Source organism: Episyrphus balteatus, chromosome 1, assembly GCF_945859705.1.
Source record: "Episyrphus balteatus chromosome 1, idEpiBalt1.1, whole genome shotgun sequence".
Classification (NCBI taxonomy): Eukaryota; Metazoa; Arthropoda; class Insecta; order Diptera; family Syrphidae; genus Episyrphus; species Episyrphus balteatus.
In genome coordinates, this window is record NC_079134.1 from 85,517,899 (window position 1) to 85,541,651 (window position 23,753).

At 30.8% G+C, this 23,753-nt stretch overlaps 1 protein-coding gene across 2 annotated transcripts in view; it reads left to right on the top strand.

The window, feature by feature from the left end:
- Positions 1 to 23,753, top strand: part of LOC129906900 (GTP cyclohydrolase 1) — a 127,703-nt gene that overhangs the window by 54,576 nt on the left and 49,374 nt on the right. For both annotated transcript variants that reach the window (XR_008770867.1, XM_055982897.1), the window contains exons 2-4: positions 14,745 to 14,954; positions 15,025 to 15,190; positions 15,252 to 15,368. Coding sequence is in view for 1 of the 2 variants with exons in the window: in XM_055982897.1 (XP_055838872.1) it covers positions 14,745 to 14,954; positions 15,025 to 15,190; positions 15,252 to 15,368 (493 nt within the window). In the remaining variant the exon portion in view is untranslated. The remainder of the gene's footprint in view (positions 1 to 14,744; positions 14,955 to 15,024; positions 15,191 to 15,251; positions 15,369 to 23,753) is intronic.

Genomic DNA, 23,753 nt, shown 5'->3' on the forward strand with positions numbered 1-23,753 from the left:
TTGTTATTGGCTCCGTAATTACGGATAGCATATTTTTTTCTTGTGTTAGAATAATATATAGGTATCCATATGGATTAACATCATTCAATCTAATTAATTCATGAAGAATTAGATAAAAATTGGATCAAATAAAGTCAATTCCATTTTTATTGATGATATTTTCCTAAATAAAATTGTTTGTTTGCAGTTTGCACCTTACAAAATTATAATAAACTAGGTAATTTATGTAATTATTGAAAAACATAACAGGGTCATACGTTACTTACTTCTAAATAGCTTTGAGGATTAAGTACGTGTTACCTAGTTATGCTTTTCAATAATTACAAACTTAAGTTAAAAAAAAATACATTTAATACTATTTTGTCAAGACTTTGGGTTTCATTACGGGATAAATTGATAAAGTAAACTACCTCAATAAATTCCTTATCAAATACTGAAAACCATATGTTTCTATGCCTTCTAGTTTTTGAGAAAATTGAAAAATACGAAAACTACTTTCTTTATCTTATTTTTATTTTCTTGGCTATTTTGCTTTGCCATTATCAAAAATTAAAAAGTAGGTACTGTGCTTAATCTACTTCGATTCCATGAATTTGTTTTATTTCCATTTAAAATTGGACCTTAAAAATAAAATTTCTTAGTACCAGTGTGGTACCAGAACGCTCATTAGTGAGCCTGATAAAGAAAGTAGTTTTCCTATTTTTCAATTTTCTCAAAAACTAGAAGGCATAGAAACATATGGTTTTCAGTATTTGATAAAGAATTTATTGAGGTAGTTTACTTTATCAATTTATCCCGTAATGAAACCCAAAGTCTTGACAAAATAGTATTCAATGTATTTTTTTTTAAACTTCTTTTTCACAATTGTTGACTTTGGAATCGATTATTTCGAAAACAACTGTTTAAAATAACTTGGTTTAAAAACTTTAATTAAGTGTAAAATTCTAGCTTTTGAAAAAGGTATCATTCATAACTGTTAATGTTGCCATTGTTTTTTAATAATTTTTTGCTTGATTTTTTAGAAAACTGCCCCTCCCGCCTAGATGGGGGGACATAGACCCTCCCTCCCAAGACCAAAAATGATTGTATTGAATACCTCTACTAAAAACCGTTTTCAATTCTCGGCGCCTAAGTTATCGTACTCGAGCCTTGCGTTGATATGAATTTTTCTCGAAAAAAACACGTTTAAGGGGGGTATCTCGAAAAAGGAAGCTAATCCGATTTTGGTAAAAACGGATTATTATTGCTGAGGCCTTCAGGAACAAAGCCTCATCTTTAGTTTTTGTCGTCATTTTAGGTCAACCTTAAACTTGTTCAGGCTCACTGTGATCAACACGGTTTCATAAAGGGTGAATCAACTGCAAGAAACCTGATGGAGTTTTGCTCAGATGTTATTGTGAAGAATAAAAATGGATATCAAACTGATGCTGCATACTTGGATTTTTCAAACAACAAATCTGAACTATTACAAAGAGATTTAATTAATGTATCCATTTGGTGTAGTGTAAATGATATGGAACTTAATGTATTTAAGTGAAAGTGCATGACTTTTACTCGTAAACGGTTCCCCTTCTTAAATGTTTATATCAAACACTTGAAAGAGTTTTTAACTTCTGTGACCTTGGCCTTGTAATGGACCAAAAATTTTACTTTAATAAACATATTGATCACGTCATAAATAAAGCTAAATGCAAGTAAGGGTTTGTGTGCTGTTTATCAAAAGAATTACGAGACCCATACATTGTAAAAACTTTTGTTCTCTTGTGCGGTAAAGTATAGAATATTGCAGCTGTGTTTGGAGTCTATCTTAGCAATCTAATATCAATCGATTAGAGTCGGTACAAAGACAGTTTGACACCTGTCAAAAACACAAATCTACCACCTTATGACCAACGTCTAGCCCTAATTAATTTGCCATCACTAGCTGACAGAAGAACAATTACAAAACTTTTATCTGTCTTTTATGTTTTAGTAGGAACGATCGACTCTGAGTAGCTTTTTTCACAACTTAACATAAATATTTATCCACGATCATTAAGATCAATAGATTTCTTAATCAAAGATTCAATAGAACTATATATGGAATTCATGATCCTTTTTTTTTTTGCGTGTACAACTTTTAATATTTATTTGAATGTAATTCATTTCAATTTATCTAGGTATTGTGTAAAAAAAGAATTGTATAGAATTTTGCAACATCAAAGCCAATTGATTTGTAAATTTGTAGCTAAATAAATAAATGAATAAATATGTTAAGAGGAATCCGGACAAAATTTTGAGAAAAACGAGAAATAACTTCTGCACAGTTTGTGAGGTGCACACAACACTTATTGCAAAAAACCTGTTTTTTTTAATGAAAGATTGACATTTAATCTAAAATATCGCCTAGCCGTATTTTTATTTTTTAAATTTTGTTCATAGGTACCTTGTTTTAATATTTCAGTAACAGTTTTTGCAAAAAAATCCAAAACAACTGAAAACACATATGATATATATTTCAATTTAAAGGTAATGAATAAAATTAGAATAAGGTCTGAGCGGGTTTTTCATTTTTTGCCCTATTTTTGAATAGTCATTCCATGAAAAACATCAAAATTGCTCATTTTTTAACGCATTTTTAAATGTGAAAAAAGCAATAGAATTTTCCCGTAATGATAAAATACCTTCTATAATTGATCCAACAAAACAAAAATAATCAAAAAGCTACCTACTTATTATTGCAAAACAACACAATTAATAAAGCTATTTTTTTTTATCAAAAAGTCGTTTCTTTCTATTAACGGCTGATTTTAGTTCATCGATTTATAACCAGGGCTGTTTTTTCGAAGATACCTCTATTTTTGTTGGAAGTAGGAACATACAAAAGTTGGAAGTAAGAAGATACAAAAAAAGAAGTATTTCGGATCGAACATTTTAGTAAATTGTGAAAAAAATGGTTTCTTTTGAAGAAAAATATTTAAAAAATATTAATATTTTTCGTTAAAATAAAAAAGAAAAATAAATAGGCCCCGACTGGAATCGAACCTGGGACTCGAATCTTTGTCTGTCTAAGAAGCTATAGCCTAAACGGATGGATCAATTCTCTTCAAACTCGGTATGTAGCAGTTTTTGGAGATTGTGCAGATGATTGTATGGAATTAATTTTTTTAAAACCTTATCTAATGATGCACCAATCCTAGAAAAGTATAATTTTCTTAAAAACTCTTTTAACGATTAAAATAAAAAAAATTAAGTGTGGGTTTTCGGACAAGACCTATCTTTTAACAAAAAAAGATTTTATCGAAAGTCATTATAAACGGTACCTGTCACAGAACCGTTTTTTTAATTCTGAATTCCTCTCAAATGACTTATTAAATTGTATCAGCATTTTTTATACTAAAGCATTTATATAGGTTGTCTAAGTATAAATCAAAAATAAAATTTTAAGGAAATGCATTTTTGGATTTTTGAAAAAAATGTCGATTTTTTTTTATATCATTGGATTCTTTTGAAATTTTGGTTTTAGGTGTTGATCTATATTTACTACAATATGGCATACCCACTTTATTTTATTTAAAATTATAAAATAAAAAAAAATAGGCACTTCTAGAAATCGAACCTAGGACTCCCGCGTGCGAGCCGAGTACGCATCGAATTTTTTTTGCACTTGTACGGTTTTGAAATTGGCGCTCAGGATCGCCGCTCAGGATGGGCCGTAGCCACGTTGGACGAACAACATGATATAACACCTGCTTAAATTGCCACAGACACTGTGAATCATGAACACACATGCAGATTTAGCAAAATCATCTGACCTTTGGTTATTTCCATAATCCACAAAACCTTTAATCTCATCTTTGAATTTATTGTAGGTCAGATTTTTTTGTAAACTCATTTCGTCAAAAATTACAATGACTTCTTCATTTTTTGCTGACTATTTTGATGTTACGTTCTTTATTTCGTTCAAAACATTAATATGAACCCCAGGAGAAAGGCTTTTATGTTTATCCATCTATGCAAGGAAGATAAATGTGGCAAGTGCAAACCAAGTTGATCCCGAAGAAAGTTGTAGCCACAGGAAGAACGAAAAAATGCATTGCAAAATCCACTTTTCCTCATTGGAATATTCTCTTGAGGTCTGAGATAAAATCAACTTAGCAAAAGTCTTGGTATTTTGATTTAAACCTTGCATTAAATCGATTTCTTTTTCAATAAAATTCTTTTCATGCCTTTTTTTATTAAGTGTTAAGTTGACTAATTTTTTGGAGCATTATAATTTTTGATTTTCGGTTCGTTTGTATTTTCATTTTCAAGACACTATTTGCTTTTTTTAGCTTTTCCATGCTTTTTATACAGGGTGTCCCAAAAGTTAACGTCGAAACGAAAACGGTAGATAGGGTAGGTGGTGACAGTTATCAGAAAAATAATAAAAAAATCGCAGCCATAAATTTTGTGAGTTATGGGCATTTGAAAAAAAGTCGAAAAAATGGTCACCCTGAGACGGTTTTTCATTTGCCGTGACTACAAATCTTAATTTTTCTCATTTTTTTCTTTTGTTACGGATCCTTGAATAACCCTGCTACCAAATGCATTCAAAAATTTTAACTCAGCTGTATCAGTTTTAAAGCAAATATTACTTTTTTGTCCAACTAAGTATTAAAAATTTTTACATGACTCTAATTCAATGAACCGTAGTGTAAAAAAAATGCACTACGATGTTTCGGCAAGTTACCTTAAAAGTTAGTGTGTTCAAAATGGTAACATTGTTGAGAATATTCCATAATTAACCGAGATAAAATTATTTTCTTAAGAAATCAGGCTTTTTTATTAGGTAATTTTTCCATATTTTTTAATTTTTGTACCCTTTCAGAATACAAAAAATTAAATAATATGGAAAAATTACATCATAAAAAAGTCGGATATCTTAAGAAAAAAATTTTATATCGGTTATTTATGGAATATTCTCAACAATGTTATACCATTTTGAAAAGCGAATTGAACACACTAACACACTTTAAGGTAACTTGCCGAAGCATCGTAGAGCATTTTTCTTACACTACGGTTCATTGAATTAGAGTTATGTAAAAAATTTTAATACTTAGTTGGGCAAAAAAGTAATATTTGCTTTAAAACTGATGCAGCTGAGTTAAAATTTTTTAATTGTAGCAGGGTTATTCAAGGATCCGTAACAAAAGAAAAAAATGAGAAAAATTAAGATTTGTAGTCACGGCATATGTAAAACCCTCATAGGGTGACCATTTTTTCGACTTTTTTTCAAATGTCCATAACTCACTGCGATTTTTTTTTTATTATTTTTCTGATAACTGTCAACACCTACCCTATCTACCGTTTTTGTTTCAACTTTAACTTTTGGGACACCCTGTATAAAAAGACTGCCTTTATAAAAGAGCTTCGCAGTTTGAGCAGGTGAATTCTATTTTTTCGTTTGGTCTTTTTGATGATAGTCTTTTTGACGCATGATTCAATTCTTCAGCATTAATTTCACTACAGTTTACACCAGCTTCATTTTGCTTTTCGTAAGTTATTCTAGCGTTGCTGGGATCAAAATGAACGAATTCACTATGTGAACAAGACATATCTTAAGATCGCTCCAAGTACAGCCAGGGATATGCATTCCGTCTTAAATATTTTTTTCCAATAAATGAATGATTTCTCAAAATGTTTGCTGCATATATAGGGCCATTTAAGTCTTTCTATATGTTCTTGTGACTCTCCTACTAACTCTAGCCATTGCGTATACTTTATAGGTAGTACCTATCTTTTTTTGGGAAATCAAATAATCTTACATCTGGGCATTCAGTTTTTGTCGCTTCACAATGAATAATTGCGAACTTTGTTCTATTCCAAGATGCCATTTTTTTATATATTTCAAAAAAAAAAAAATGATATATGTTATGAAAAAAAATGACTTAGGTAGTAAATAACAAAGAAAATAAATAAATTAATTAAATTAAGTAAACAAGGCTAAGGTAAAATAAATAAAGATAATATGTATTTAGTTTTGAAAAATCTTTTAACTATCAGAAGAACTAACTAAATCGCAGGACTTGATCGTATAGTATGCACATTTCGATCTGCAAATTCAGGGGCGTATACAGGTTTGCTTCTTGGGGGGGATCATGCCAATTTTTTTTTTTTTTTTTTTTTTTTTCAAAAGTTTTGATAGCAGGCATAAACCTGAAAATGGGCTTTTTGAATTATTAAAAATTAAAATTTGTGCGTCTTGCATTTCGAATCGAAAAGTTCCGAATGTAGTTCTAAAAATAACCAAACAAAAACGGTATGAGATTCGTTTAAGTTTAGCGTTAAGCCTTAAAGCCTAGAACGCTGCTGATGTGAAACGAAATTTTTCGTCGGTCTCCACAACGAAATGCTTGCGAAATCTGGACCGAAAAATACTCAAAAATTGCAAAACATAAGTGAAAAAAAGCAAACACGCATCGCAGAAAGACATGCAATGACAAAATGAACAACAAAAACAAACAAAAAAAATCAAAATGTCATTTTTCCACACACAATGAATGGAAATGGCAATTGTTTTGTGCGAAAAAGAAGTTTAGACTTTCAATTTCGTTGTGCCGAACAGCGTACTACAGAACGAAAAGTTGAACGAAATTTTTGGTTTACCTTTTCGTTGTTTCATTTTTGTATGGGATTTTTCGTTTCTTATCAGCAGCGTACTAGACTTTAACTATGACCAATTGAGGCTATCCTCTCCTAAAAATAAAATGTACTGCACGAGTACTTCGATTGAATAATTTGCCTTAAAACAACTGTTCATTGTTTTCCGCTAGCCCAGAAAGTTAAAATAAAAATCGTTTTTACTTAATAACAGTTTTAACTTTTGAATTAAAAGTCTTCCTAACCTCAGGCAAACGAATCGCAAAGTTTTGTAAAAAAAATTGCATTTGAAAATATATTTTTTTTTAAATTTTGTTTTAAAATTGAATGGGAATTTAAAATACCTCTATTAAAATAGTAAAGACAAAAAAAATTATTTTGGCCATATTTTCGAATTCGTCCGTTTTCAGGTATTAATCAGCGATTTACAATATGTATAAAAAACATTCAGTTGTATTTATTAGATTAAGCCCTGCTTTTTCAATAGTCAGATAGACTATCAGAAGAATAAATGTCACTATAAAAAAAAACTTTTAATCCTAGGAATAAGCTCTAACTAAGGTTTATCTAACTATTCAAAAAATTAGCCCTAAGTGATATTTAATAATAATATTTAAATTGCCTTAGATAATGTTGCTTACATTGCTTCTATAATTGGCTGGCCATTGATGATTAACAAATCGATAGTTGTTTCAAAAAATGCAACAGATCTAGCAAATTTAGTATGTACAAAATACTGTCATATTCTGTAAGCAAACAAAATTCACCAAATTTTATCAGACGAATATATTGAACTGAAACATTGCAAAAAACTAAAAAGATTTGAGAAATGATATCCTTCTTTAACATTTTGCCGATGACGAATTTTATCAACAGAATTGACCTCCACACAGCAAGGCCACAGAAAGCTTCCCTATTTAAAACATATTTTATTCACTTCATCATATAAAAAAATAGAAGAAATGGCTGCTTCTTTTATTTGCTGGTAAGCAGTGTCTTGCCCTTAAGAGTGGGTGTCCCCGAATGACGAACTCAGACTTCATGTAAATGAGTTTGTGTGTATTAGTGACCTTTCTTCGCCATACATCTCTCACGTTCAACGTCATCTCAACTCAGTTCTCTCTCGGTATCTTTATTTGCATTCTCTTTCCCTTTCTAGAGAACCAAAGTCATAAAATTAAAGTCTATTTAGGTAGAAAAAACAAATCAGCATCAAGGAAATAGCAAAAAAAAAAGGGTTGCAAGCCTTGCAAGTGTATATTGCGGTTTTGCTTTGCGCAACCGAATTTACTTGTGTTTTCGTTTTCCGTTGGTTTTACTCTGTGTGCAAGAGTCATGGTAGGTATATTTATGAAGAAAAAAATGGTATGATATTCAGTGTTGAATTTTTCTATCTTTCTGCGCATCTATGTACCTACATCACTTGGTATTCTATATAACTTTTGCAAATATTCGTAGGCGCAGGAATCTGACCGACTTTTTTTTTCTTTGTTATAGTATTCAGTGATGATATTTATTTTAGTAGTTTAAAAACAAATTTTTTCAACATTTTTTTTGGCAAATAAAACGTTTATTTTTTAAAACTATTAGGTACCTACATATTTGTTTATTTATTTGAATGTTTTTAACTTTTTCTTTCGAATTTGTACATAGATTTATATATTATATTATTAATTGATATTATTGTTATTCATATACAGGGTGTCCCAAAAGTAATGGATCAAACGAAATATGCAGATAGGCCAACTTTAAGTCTCTCAGAATTTGGTAACTTGTTCATCCCAAATCCTTACGGTTTTCAATTTAATGCAGTTTTTGTGAATTATCGAAAAATCTCGACTTTGCAACAGTATTTTGCTTCCTCCGGTCATAATTGATTTTTGTTTTTTACAATTCTTTCACTAAAACATTGCCTAATAATAAGAAATAATTATTTAATCAAAATATTTTTTATTTCATACGCCATTTTGCTGCAAATTATGTAACAGTTCCATGTTTTATAAAAACTCAATTTCTTACTTACAAGTTACTAAATTCTGAGAGCCCTAAAGTTGGCCTATCAGCATATTTCGTTTGATCCATTACTTTTGGGACACCATGTATATATGTATATTTTTCTCTTCAATTAAGTTAGATAAAATAAATAAATAAATAAATATTTTTTTGTTTTTACATACGAAATTATAATAATAATTTTTTGGATTTTAATTAGTTTTGGTATAAAAACAATACATTTTATTTCATTATTAACCCCTTGTAGCCCCATGTGACATATCTGTTACAAACCAACAAAGGTCCCATAAAAGTTGCAAAAACTATATTTTTCTTCTTTTGAAGCTTATAACATATTTTTTAGATATTGCTTTATCGAAATAGTACATCATATTTTCAATAAATGACACCAATAGTTTTTAACTGGCAGTTAAAGTTGAAATTTCGGCTTTTTTTGAAAACAAGCAAATTTGTGTAAAAACAACGAAATTCAGAAAAAATATTTTTTCTGCATAAAGTAACGGGGTTTTATTTTTGGATTTTAGGAATCCGCCTAAAAATAAATATTAGAAAGCTTTTTGCTTCAATTTTTGCATTTATCTACAAAAATAAATTATTTAAACTTATTTTTTTACTCCTTAAATTTCGAAATAACTAAGTAAATAATAAAGATATTGCATTTTTAAAAAATACGTGTTTTATTATAGCTAAAGGCTAGTCGATTGACATTAGGGGAAAGTAGCCTAAAATGGCACCCCAAGGTAAAATGGCCCCCTGGCTAGAAATCGTAGAATCGAAAATAATTAGAAAGTTTTATGAACGCAATTCTTTAGTTTATCTGGCAAAACCAACATATACGAAATTTCAGCAACTTCAAGCCATTATTTGAAATTTGACAGGTCAAACTGTCTCTATCCACCTCAAAAAGTACACTCGTTATAATTTTGTGAAATTTTTTTTTGCAAAAAAAAGTATAAAAAATATTTTATTTTGGAAAAAGAAGTTAATGTATGTACACATGAAGTATTTCTTATTAATTTACTGAAATAAGTTGGTTTAAAACATTTTAAAATTTTTTGGTGTAAAAATTAAATTGAAAAAACTCAAAATGGGCAAAATGGCCTACTTAGTGCTTGGGTAAAATGGCATACCTATTTCACATGCCATTTTAAATTTTTTTTCACATTTTCATTTTTTAAAGTGAAAATATTTGCTATTTATGAACGATGTACAGAGAGGAAGTCCTGGACTGAGGAAAGCCCTTGATTCCGTCAAAAAACCTGGAAAAAAGCATTCAAAACATTCAAAGTTGCAAAAACTACAAAAACGAGACGAGCAACCAACATGAACTGGGTTTTAAATGACTCGGTGAAAGATCTGGGGGGATTAAGCACCACTTGTTCCAAGAAAATGGGAAAGGAGCCCTTTGACTCAATTTCGCATTTAAAATAACGTATGTTTGGACAGTGTGCCATTTTACCCGGGTAAATTTGATCAGTGAAATTTGTAGACGTCTTGAAAATTAAAAAAATTAAATACTTTTTGGAACTTTTTTAACTCGCTAATGAAAAAAATGTGAGAGTAATATATTAAACTTTGAAAAGTATATAGCATTTAAGTTTGAATGCTACTGTTTTTCGAGATACAAGCCATTTTCCTTAGGGGGGCCATTTTAGGCCACCTTCCCCTATTAATTTTAAAATTTCCGATGTTGGGTTACAAGAGGTTAAAAGTAGGTACAAGACAAGATACTCAATAGTTTATTTAGAAAGGTGATAAACATAACAAATTCCTTATAACTAAAAAAACAAAAAACAATTTAAATGTTAGACTGCTTTAGATATAATATTACTGAATATTGAAAATTAATTTGAAGGTATGGAACGAAAAAAGAAAATAGTGTTACAGATTTAGAAAAATACACATAGTTTTGAAAAGTTTTGTAATGTGCTGTTGTCCTTGCACTTGATAAAAATAATCGTCGTTTTTTTTTAGTACAAAAGTATCTCCGCTTTTCTGAAGATATTTTAGTTTTTTCTCTTCAAGTGCATCGCTTATAGTCAAGTTTTTGACTGATGATGGGCATTTGACTTCACAGATGCCATCTTCGCCTACTAAGCGAAGTTTTTGACTGGTCATATTTCTCATAAGTTTGTTTTGAAAAATTATACAAATGAGGTAATTGAGAAGCAGAATAGTTGTGTGCGATTTCACAGAAAAAGACAATTTCATCTATAAAGTCGAATTCGAAAATTTAGATTTTTGTATTATAATGCGAATAACATTACAGACTGCCTGTCTTTCCAAATTTTGTTTTCATAGAAAAAAATATATCCATACAGTTGCTCAGAAGAATACCTAACATGCAACATCATAAATTTATGAAAGAGATAAATAAACCAGTTTAAAAAAAAAACAAGAATACAAAAAAAACTCGTTTATCCTATTCCATATACCTACCACGCAACACCAGATACCATACATTGCAAACGTGCGAGAGATCCATTTCCTGTATCCTCTCATTTTCGCGAAAAAAATACAACAACACTTTGCATGCACTTAGCCTGGCGCCAATCCTTTTTTATGGAAAAACCTATGTACAAACAATATGTAGAATGCAGATACCTAAGTTCATCTTATTCTTTATACCACCAAACAACCACTCGACAGAGCGAGTGCGAGAGATCATGTAGAAACAAAATAGAAGATAATAAAGAGAGGGATACAACTAGCGCCAGCGGAATTTGTTTGAACTACAAATTCCAATACATACGCATTCCATGAATTTCTGAGGAAAAAAAATGGAAAGTAGACTCTTTTTCAAAAATTAATTGTAAGAAAACTATTATAGCAATTCTTATTTTCTAACTTGATATTGATAGAAAAAATAATGAAAAAAAAATAAAAAAAATATAACAAAAAATCTAAAAATTCTGGTTTCATAGTACAGTTTATTGTTTTTGGGATTACTTAAAAAGCGATTGGAGGGTTACAAAATAATATTTTCCAACAAAATATAGTTTTACTCCATAGTCCATAAACTAAGCTTTTAAATAAAATAAAAATCAAAATCATACTTTGAAAAACAAAGAAATTAAACCACCTTTTTTTTAAAAAGTTAAGAAAAAATGACTTTTTAGTTTTTTTTTGTTGTTTAAGACCTTAAAACTTAATATACATTTCTTAAACTAATCAATGTGTTAGTATTTGAGTTGAGGTAGTTATTTCTTTTTATTTCGATGATTTTTATCAATAATTGCAGAAGTTATACATGTTCAAACATTGTAACATAAGGAAAAATAGCTTCAGTTTCGATTAATTTTTTTCTATGAAAAAGACATTTTTAGTTTTTCAAAATAGTTTGATTCAACCTCAATCCAAAATAGAAATAAAAAAAATAAAAATTTTAGTCTAACTAAGAAACAAACCAATGTCTTTCAGGTCGTTCTAAAAGAACGAAAATTTTATCATGTTTTGTTCTCTCTTAATTATAAGTGCACAAATTTGGAAATTGTGGGGATGAAGATATTTAGCCTTGTTTATTATCTAAATAATAAAATTTTTTTCATTCAATTATCTTTAAAAATGTAAAAGTTATTCACCGATTTGTAAACGATAACCCGATTTTTACGTGGTCCACTCAGCCTTAAGATATTATTTTTGTGTACCTACCAGATTCAATTTCTTTTAAAAAGCTTTGAATATAATAGGTACGTATCCGGATTTTGTTTCCATACAAAACTCTACAGCACAGCTCAACTAATATTATCGAACGAATCAAAATAATCCTAATCCAGCATAGCGTTCGCTAAAAATATGACCACATCCCCAAAATATGGTAAAATAGTTTGTTTGAATACCAAAAACTTTTTTTACTTTTAATTTTCGTTCATGTTCTAAAATTTCAACATTTTGAAAATAACACCGGCACACAAAATAAAAAAAGTGTCATGTACCAGGAACCACACCTATCTTTCTATATATTTTTTTGGGGCACGCTGAATCCGAATTTCAAGTCCGTTTGACCCTGTCACCCTCCAGTTTTGAGTAAAATGCAAAAAACTCAAAAAAAGGAAGTTTTTTGCCTTTTTTGGGGTCTTTTTTACATTTTTCTCAAAACTGGAGGTTGACCGGGCAAAACGGACTTGAAATTCGGATTCAGCAGGTCCAAAAACATAAAGAAAGATGGGTCTTGTTCCTGGTACATACAACTTTTTTTTTGGTGTGCCTTTCACTGTCGCGAAATGTCGCTTACATCCCCGGCACACAAAAAAAAAGTTCCATGTACCAGGAACCAGACATATCTTTCTATATGTTTTTGGACCCGCTGAATTCGAATTTCAAGTCCGTTTTGCCCGAACACCCTTCAGTCCAAAAAAGTCATAAAAATCCAAACAAAATGCAGTCACAGCTCAAAACTGGAGGGTGACCGGGCCAAACGGACTTGAAATTCGGATTCAGCGTGCTCAAAAACATATAGAAACATAGGTCTGGTTCCTGGTACATGACACTTTTTTTATTTTGTGTGCCGGTGTAATCTTACTCAAGAGATTTCAGTATCACATAAAAAATTCTTTTTTAAGTTCTGAGTTCTTGGGGGGGGGGGGGGGGGGCATGACCCCGTGACCCCCCCTTGTATATGCCGTTGTGCAAATTCCTTGAATTCCTGAAAGAGGCGCGAAATACAACAAAAGACCAAAAAGAAAACAGAGAAACTAATGCATGTGCGCATACACTTGCCTACAATTTCCCACACAAATCTCACATCTCAAAACACAAGAAAAAGTATCTATTTTCCATACTGGACATCTAACATTCACAAAAAAAAACGAGACATTATCAAGGGCCCAATCCATAGAATCCGTTGCGTCCGTTCCGTCGAAGTTTTCAACTGACAGCTCGATAAAATACACACGTTCTTATGGGAGGCGACCCATAAGCGAAGGACAAAAACTAAAAATGAGGCTTTGTTCCTTTTGTTCCTGAAGGCCTCAGCCATAATAATCCGTTTTTACCAAAATCGGATTAGCTTCCTTTTTTGAGATACCCCCCGTAAACGTGTTTTTTCGAGAAAAATTCATATCAACTCAAGGCTCGAATACGATAACTTAGGCGCCGAGAATTGAAAACGGATTTTAGTAGAGGTATTCAATACAATCATTTTTTGTTATGAGAGGGGGGGTCTATGTCCTTCCCTTTAGGCGGGAGGGGAAAAAACGGTCAACTATTTTTTGATTAAACATAATAATAATAATCGCGCGATTTTTTAGTCGCAAGTGTGTGCACGGTAATTTTATGTTGCCTAGCCTTAGGCTATGCGCACACATGCGATTTTCAGTCGTTGCTATTAAAAAATCGCAGTCGCAACATAAAATTACCGTGCACACATTTGCGATTAAAAAATCGCGCGACTATTGTTTATTGGAAGAAAAAACATTATGTTTGGTCGAAAAAAATTTGACCGTTTTTCAATAAAAAAAATGCATCATCTCAAGATCAAAAGAGCAACTGTTCAAATCTAATGGTCAAATGACCGCAAAGAAAACAATTACGAAATCCGTTCGTAATGAAAAATTTCATACAAATGTTATCTACGATCGAATTTTATGATGAGGTGAATTCATGAAACGGTGTAAGCTTTGGTAAAAGTGGTAAAGTGATAAATGTGTCAAAATTTGGTAAGGGTTTGAAAGCTTGTTTACCAGATTAGAAATAGAAATAGATTCTCTGCAATGTGTATGTTTGAATCTTATTGTCTTATTGAATTGTCCTTTTAAATTTCCTATCGTTTATAAAAAAAGAGCCACTATACAACACTTTCTAGTAATAACGAAGAAAAAATAACAAAAATAATAAAAAAATATCCATTATTGTACTTAAAACATCCTTGTGATCCATTTTTGCGACTGAATAATCGCGCGACTAAAATCGCATGTGTGCGCCTAGCCTAACAATCGAACGATATTCGTTCCAAGTTCAAAAATGTTCTTAGGTCTGGGTTTTTTCTATTTCATTTTTATTCGAAGAACGAATCTTGGAATCTGAGTTCAAACTTTTGTCCGGAGGCCTCTTAATATCTTTCTGATACACTCTACATAGAAATTTAATAATACTTTCCTTTTATATTTCAGGGCATGAGAAATGCACATTTCATCACGATTTGGAACTTGATCATAAACCACCTACCCGTGAAGCTTTACTTCCTGATATGGCTCAATCATATCGTCTTTTACTTGGAGGTCTTGGAGAAGATCCAGATCGGCAAGGATTGATCAAAACGCCTGAGCGTGCAGCAAAAGCGATGCTCTTTTTTACAAAAGGTTATGATCAATCACTCGAAGGTAAATTTGTATAGAAATCTTTCAAAACTACCAACGCAATTTATATCTCATTAATAAACTTAACCTTCAGATATTTTAAATGGTGCCGTATTTGATGAAGACCACGATGAGATGGTTGTTGTTAAAGATATTGAAATGTTTTCAATGTGTGAACATCATTTAGTGCCATTTTATGGAAAAGTTTCAATTGGTTATTTGCCATGCAACAAAATTCTTGGGCTAAGCAAGCTGGCAAGGTCAAATAATGACATTTATCAAGTTTTTCTTTTATTTATTATTTATTTTTTTTTTATTCAGAATCGTAGAAATATTCTCAAGGCGATTACAAGTTCAAGAACGACTCACTAAGCAGATTGCAGTGGCAGTTACGCAAGCAGTTCAGCCAGCAGGTGTTGCTGTTGTCGTGGAGGGAGTGTAAGTCAATAATAATAATTTTATTTTTTAAAAAGGACTATTTGTGTATTTCTTTTTGCAATCATGTTTATATGATTACTAAGGTGCACATTTTTAAGGCGAAAATCGATTTTTGTCACTCCCATTTTAAAATTCTGTTGGAAATGCCCAACAAAAAATTCCCTAAAAATTTGAGCCCTTAAAATTAAGATTAAGCACTCGCCATTTGAGTTTGAAGATTTCCCATACAAAATACACGTAAGTTTTAGTGAATTTTTTTTAAATTTATACAGCTCCGCTGAATTTAATGCTATTTTAATGAATCAAAAAGCATATTGCTCAGAATTGAACGGTTTATAAAAGTGTCATAGGTGATTTTACTTCACCAATGAGACAGGACAGGCCATGAAAGCCATTATTTCACGATTTTTTTTCGGTCTTATTTCGGTTTTATTTCAGAAATTGACAAAAGAGAATGCCCAAAACTATATGGAGAAAAAATCCTGCATCGATTCGAATGAGACCTATTTGCCTTGAAGGGCATCAATATTACCTAGATAACAAAAATGATTTTTTTTTTTTCAAAAAATCATCCCTGGAAATTGCTATGACGATTCCTATTTTCGAGGTATAAAGTGTTTTTTTCAACCAAAACTTTTTTCAGGGAAGTCCTATTGTCTTGGGTTTAATTCCATGCAATGCAGCATCCAAATATACCCTAAGATCATGTCCCATAAACTAAGGTTGTTTTTTAAATGACGGTGTTAGCTTGTTTTTGGTCAAAATGAACATGATAGACAAAGGATCCACTGGAAGCATTAGGATGTTAGTGATAAGGGTGATACCTAGAAAAAAACATTACCACATCCTTGATTTTTCTTTCACAATACGAAAAAGTTAAGTTCAAGATAGTTTGTTGCCTTCTTTTTAAAAATGCATTTGGAAACGCATACTTTAAGTAAGTATTGTGGATAGATGAATCAATAAAAACTTTCAAAAAACGAACAATTTAGTTTAGGCCAAGGAAGATCTATCTGATAGTAGTCCAAGAGCTAGTGGCACATTTGACTAAGGTAGCTCTTGTAAGGCTGAAAATTCGAACAGTGGTAGTTTTTAGCATGCTAAGTAAGAAAATCTTGGTCTGGCAGGCCTCAGCGGTGCACATCATATATATATATGACCTTGAAAGTTTAAATTTCAACTTTTTTTGCCCGAAATTTGACTTTGAAATCGATTATTTCAAAAAGTATTCATTAGAATAACTTGATTTAAAAATTAATATAAAGTGTAATATTCTGCCTTTTGAAAAATGTATCACTCATAACTGTGGGTGTTGCCGTCGTTTTTAAATATTTTTTTTTTTATTTTGAGTTACTTTTTTAGAAAATTGCCCCTCCCTCTTAAACGGAGGGAGATAGACCCCCCCTCCCATAGTAAAAAATGCTCCTCTACAAGAATCCGTTACTAATTTTCCCCGCCTTAGTTATCGTAATATCCCGAAAAAAACATAAATACAAAAATAAAAATCTGAATCAAAAATGGTTTTCTAAGGCGGAGAAAATTAATAACGGATTCTTGTAGAAGAGTTAAATACAAGCATTTTTTACTATGGGAGGGGGGGTCTATCTCCCTCCGTTTAAGAGGGAGGGGCAATTTTCTAAAAAAGTAACTCAAAATAAAAAAAAAATATTTAAAAACGACGGCAACACCCACAGTTATGAGTGATACATTTTTCAAAAGGCAGAATATTACACTTTATATTAATTTTTAAATCAAGTTATTCTAATGAATACTTTTTGAAATAATCGATTTCAAAGTCAAATTTCCGGCAAAAAAAGTTGAAATTTAAACTTTCAAGGTCATATATATATATGATGTGCACCGCTGAGGCCTGCCAGACCAAGATTTTCTTACTTAGCATGCTAAAAACTACCACTGTACGAATTTTCAGCCTTACAAGAGCTACCTTAGTCAAATGTGCCACTAGCTCTCCTACTATAGCAACAATTTATTCTAGGTTTCGTCCTTACGTAAAAAAACTGCATTTAAAATGCACTTTATTTTGCAATTACCCCCTAGGGTCTGCATGAATTTCAGATCTTATGCATCGAAATCAAAGACCCATCCAAGATAACAACCAATTTATGTTATCACCCGCATCCACATACTTCCAGTGGGTCCTTTGGATATCATGCGACCTAAAACAAGCTAACAGCGTCATTTAAAAACCAATTTAGCTTATGGCACATGATCGTCATAGCAACTTCCGGGGATGGTTTAAAAAAAAAAAACTTCATATTTACTAGTGATGCCCTTTTAAGCCATATAGGTCTCATTCGTATCGATGCTGGAGTTTTTTTGGGCATTCTCCTTTGTAAACGATAGAGTTATAGAGCATTTAATTTCCTACAAACATTTCTCAGAATTGAATCTGTATTATTGATATTTCTCGAGATAATAAGCTTAGATTCGTTCATAACTACCGATTTTCATGACTACCACAGTAAAAATAGATTTTTTCAAGGAAAAATTATTTGAACTGTCTAATTTTTGGTACACTGGTTGGTATTTAGCTAGCTTCCAATCTATGAAAACTTCTTCGGCTAAGTCCGTTTCAAAAGTCAAAATTCACAACAGTTTTTATTTTAAAAACTGTATGTTTTAGATTCATTTAATATTTCTCGTTTAAGATAAAAATTATGTTCTACAAACTTGTAGCTATATTATTTTAAAAATAATTGCTATACAAAGTTTTCTGGTATCACTCACCGTTTAGAAATTATAACACTTCAAACATGATATGCAAATTTTAGATTTTAGGCTTTTTTCTTCACGGTTATTACACATTTTTTTAAGTTTTAATTTATCGGACTGATCGCGATTTAATTTGTTATTTAAACGAAATGCAACGATTAAAATTTTTCCCCGACGTTTCGACAGGGTTACACTTGTCATGGTCACGGGTTGACTGTTTGTTTGTGTGTGGTTGTTGTTTTTTCTAATTTCTCTATTCTCTCGATTCTTGTTGTCTTGTGCGGAGATTGTACCGGTGCGTTGTTTGTGCATAGATTGGGGCTTGTTGTTGCAATTGTTGTGATTGTTGTTGTGAATTCACGTAATCTTGTGATTACGCAAAACTTGTGGTGGTGGTTTGAAAACAGTTTTTATGTCATGTTTGGATAAAATTCTTCCTATTGATTCGGAAACTCCTTTTCGGAACGGAAGAAAGGCTCGTTTTTCACTAAGTTGTGGTAAATTTTCTGAAACATTTCTTTCTCTTGGTTTCCAGTAGCGGTGTTTCGAATTGTAACCATTTTCAAAAGAGCGGAGTCAATGTATTTCAACTCTTCTTAATCAATCTCTTGCCATATACTGTTTTCTCCAAATTAAAAAAAAATATCATTTGGTATATTTTTATTATAAAAAAAGACTCCACTAAAACCGTAGGTAACAAAAACTAAATAAATTAAACTTCAACAAAAACTAAATACAAAACATATAAATTATAGTTTTTTATAATATTGAATCGATTTTTCGATTTTTCTTGGTAAATTATTCAATCACCTTCTGAATAAAATTAAAACTTTGGCAACAAAACAACAAAAAATATCACCTCATGAAAAAAAGTACCTCATGAAACTGTGTCCACTTCATTTCATTTTCACATTTTTCCTGTGAAATTTGGTGTTGGCGTATTCTGCCTAAAACAGAAAAATAATACCTACATCCTGCATCGCTGACTGTCGTGCATTGCTTTTTTTTGCACGAGCTTCGATGTAATTCATTCTATTCTACCTAAACCAAAAAAAAAAAATATCTACCCGCCGACTCTCGTACATTGCATTTTTTCGCACGAGCCTCTATTCTACCTGAAACTGAAACAGAAAACAAAAAAAAATACCTACACAGCCGAGCTTCGATGTAACTCATTCTATTTTTTATCTTCAATGCTTTACAAAAACAGAATAGGCCAGTCATTATATACATTTTATACATTTGGGAAATGCAAAATGACCGAGAAAGCTAAATTTGGGATATGTTGTAGAGGATGCTTAAAAAAGCTTAACTTGAAGTTTTCGACGAAGATTTCCTATGAGCTTTTTCCGCCATTTTGAAAAAAAGGATTAAATTGGTTTTTTGACAATAAATCGGCTATCTGACGAGATGCGAAAATTTTACAAAAAGCTTTTTTGTAGCTTTTAACGAGTTCTACAATTCATGCATACACATTTTTTGTGTATCATGAACCGTTTTCTAGATATCGATTAAAAAAGTCAAAAATTTAGGACATGCCATTTGTTTTTTGACATAATCTATTTTTGGGTGATGAATATCGAAAAAATTATTAAAATAAAATCTGTAGACCACATTCAGACCTACAATGTCGTATTTTTATATTTTTTTTGGACAAAAATTACGACTTCCAGCCGGCCGCAAAGTCGTTTAGTCCGCGCCCACCACCAAAAAAAGTTTGTGGGCAATTTATTTTCCCCTTTCATATACCATTTATCCTAAATTTTCCAACCACCCATGTGCTGCTAATAATTTTTTTATTTTCAAAAATTATTGGCACTGATCTAATTGCAATTTTGATGAACTAAATAATATAGAGATTGAAGCAAACTACAAAATGCACAATCAACACAAAAAGCCGGTATACTGTATTTACAAAATTTGGGTTAATAAAATTGGGGTTACAAAAAAACCATTACCATCTTCTTCTCATTATTTATTAAATAAATACATACATTTGTATGTTTGTGTTACTGATATAATAATATAAACATTAAAAAAAAAACATGAATGATTGTTTTTTTTACAACCGAACGGGCGGCTTGCTTGGCGGTGGGCGCGGACTAAACGACTTTGCGGCCGGGTGGAAGTCGTAATTTTTGTCCAAAAATATAAAAATACGACATTGTAGGTCTGAATGTGGTCTACAGATTTTATTTTAATAATTTTTTCGATATTCATCACCCAAAAATAGATTATGTCAAAAAACAAATGGCATGTCCTAAATTTTTGACTTTTTTAATCGATATCTAGAAAACGGTTCATGATACACCAAAAATGATGTGTATGCATGAATTGTAGAACTCGTTAAAAGCTACAAAAAAGCTTTTTGTAAAATGTTCGCATCTCGTCAGATAGCCGAGTTATTGTCAAAAAACCAATTTTATCCTTTTTTCAAAATGGTGGAAAAAGCTCATAGGAAATCTTGGTCGAAAACTTCAAGTTAAGCTTTTTTAAGCAGCCTCTACAACATATCCAAAATTTAGCTTTCTCGGTCATTTTGCATTTCTAAGCCGTTTTTTCCGACATAATGACTGGCCTAGAACGGAAGAAAAGAAAACATGAATAGAGACCGTGCACAGAAAACCGTCGTACGAGTTCACTACAAATTCATGAAAGTAAAGACTTTGTGTACGTGTGTATTTCTTGCGGGCGAAGAATGGCGATGGGGATGGATAGGAATACTGCGAAAATTGTGTACGATCGAGTTGGATGGATTTATTTGATGAGAGAAAATGTGCACAGAAGGATTTCGTACGAGCTTATTTGATATTTTTGTTTCTGTTGTTTGATGAAGATATTTTGAAAGAAAAATTAAGGGGGGGGGGTTCCATAGCATTTTAATGGAAGATGGTTGACTAATTGTTGTATAACTTTTGCAGTTTATAAGATAATCTTATGAAACGTACTTTTTTGAAAAGGCAATGAACGTATGCACATTTTTGCATCATTTAAATTTTAGAAACATTTCTTTAGCGATTTTTACAAGAGTCGATATTGATTTTTTTTCCTGCAAATTTATATTGAATCAGAATTTTGGTTGGGGCACCGTTGTTTATAAACTTTTTATTTTTTTTGTTTTTGTTTTATAATGATCAAATGTGTTTTCATGCAGTAGGCGTAACAGATTTTTTTTTTTTTTTTTAGAAAAAAAGCTTCGTCAATATGTTGTAACTTCATGTTTTTTTTACTCACTCTTCTTAGAATAACTTTACCATTTATTGGTGTTTTTAGATGAAACAAAACAAAAATAATAAAGTGGAATAAGGAGAATCCAAAATAATTACTAAAATTTAATTTGAAGTTAGTTTGCACGGTTAATTTGAAGGAATAGTGTCAAAATGCACTTTTTTAGCATTTTAGTCGTAGGGCAAAGCGTTGTAATTTTTTAAAATATTTTTGTATTTTTTAATGAGAAGTTAATAAAGTTTTTCATGCAGCTAGTTTGCCAAAAAAATATTTTTTTTATTTACCCACTAAAAATTTGATTTTAATAAACCAATATTTGCATTCTTTTTTTGAGGAAGGGGCAGTCAAAGCATCCACAATTTATTTTTATTACATATTTTTTTTTCATTATATTTCAAATCAATTTCAAAAAATATAAATATATTTTTGATCACAGTATTTTTAATATAAATTGTTGAAAAAGTCTCTATTTTAGCTTTTTTACTTTGAAAATTCCATTAATCACGCACACATACAAACCTAGTTCAAAAGAATGCCACTGCGGAAGCTGGCGCTGATGAACTCTTTCCTTCTGTTCTTTTCTATTTATTGAAAAAAAAAACTTGCTATTGCGCTCTCATTTTCTCGTTATATTTTGTTTTTTTTTTTTTTGTGTTTACATAATACTTTTTTTTTGTTTCTTATTTTCTCACTCAGGCAGGCAGAAATCATTCATGAATTTATGAAGATGCTGCAGAGAGTAGGAAGATAGTAGATATTTTTTGCAAGATCATTATCTTTGTTTTTCAAAAAGGGTTGTTTTGTTCGTGTTGACTCTTGACTCTTGGGTTTTTCCTAACAATTCATTTTGTGTTTATAATATCGCACTCGCGCGTGCGAGATGACATTATTGGTATTTTTTGTGTCAGCGAAATTCTTTGCATTGTGTAATATTCACATCGCTCGTGCGGGGATATACATAGGTAAAGGATTAGATATGTGGGTACATTTTTAAGTATGCACTTGATTGTGTGTAAAAATGTGTATTGACATTTGACATGTACACAATGATTGATTTCCATATTTAGGTTGATTTCTGGGTTGTATTGTTTTTATACTACACTCGCGCGTGCGTACGGGGCAGTGTTGCCGCTGGGAAATTTAGGCTGGTCGCAAAAAAAGCAAAAAAAGGGGTCACGAGAAAAAAATAGTCGCATTTCCAAATTTTTTTGTGTATGAATCAAAATCAAACCAAATCCATATAAATTGAAATCGAAAATATCAATTCAAGTTTTTTTATTTATTTATTGAAACATAACAACTTAAAAAAAAAATATTTTCATTTAATACTAGTGGAATATTTACATTTGTATTATAATAATTTACATATTACATATGTATACTTACCTATGAAAAAAATTAATCGGAAATATATGAAACCCAAAAAATTAATTATTTAATAAAATCTATTTTTAAAACTTAAAAAAAAATCAAATAAAACAAAACAAAAATGTATTTAACCTTTTCAATACTTAATATGTGAACTAATGTCTCTTATTTAACTTATACTAAAATGTATGTCCTATTTTAACAAAAGATTGAAATAAGTATACAAATATGTATATATGCATTCTAGGGTTAAGACCATGACCATTAACATTAGTTGCGCCGTTCTTGTGTTATAAGCGTTTGAAGGTAGCCATAATGAATTTTTTTTCGATTTTTTAAAAATCGAACGTGGAAACTTTTTTATTTTTATTTCTAATTTTTCGAAAAAAAACTTTGGTAATTTTATGTATATATTTGTTCAAATATCTTATCAGAATCCATTTAAGACTTTTATATGAAAAGAGCATTGCGTATATCTCGAAATATTGCCATTTCAATGCAATCATGTCAAACAAAATTTCGCTTATTTTTTCGATGAGAGCGTTTTCAAACCCCATTTTCTCCGCTTTTTTTGTTGTTAATATTTTTATATATTTGTATAAAGTACCTATAACACAACAAATAAAGTACCTTGGCACTGCTGTTTTTATCGAGAGAAAGTTAAAACTGGATAATTATCTGGATTTTTCAAAAATCTGCTGCTTTTAACACGTAAATTGTTTTGATTTCAAATATATCGATGTCGTTTTTTTGTTCAAAATCTATATAGATAAAGAAAAAATAAACACGCCTAATATAAATTGTTAGTGAATGGTAGATTATCAAAAATGAAATTCACAGAAGAACGTGTTTCCGGAGTAAATTGTTAAGATTTATAAGTGTTTGTAACAGCATTAATTCTTTTGTTTTGGATTAAAAAAAAATTTTAGCCTCGTAAAATTAATCCCAATTCTGACATATGTATAAATTTCACCAAAGATAAATTTGTATTCACATCCATATAAATGTTAAAAATTTACCCGCTGCTAGATATTTAATCTGAAATATGTTTTCACT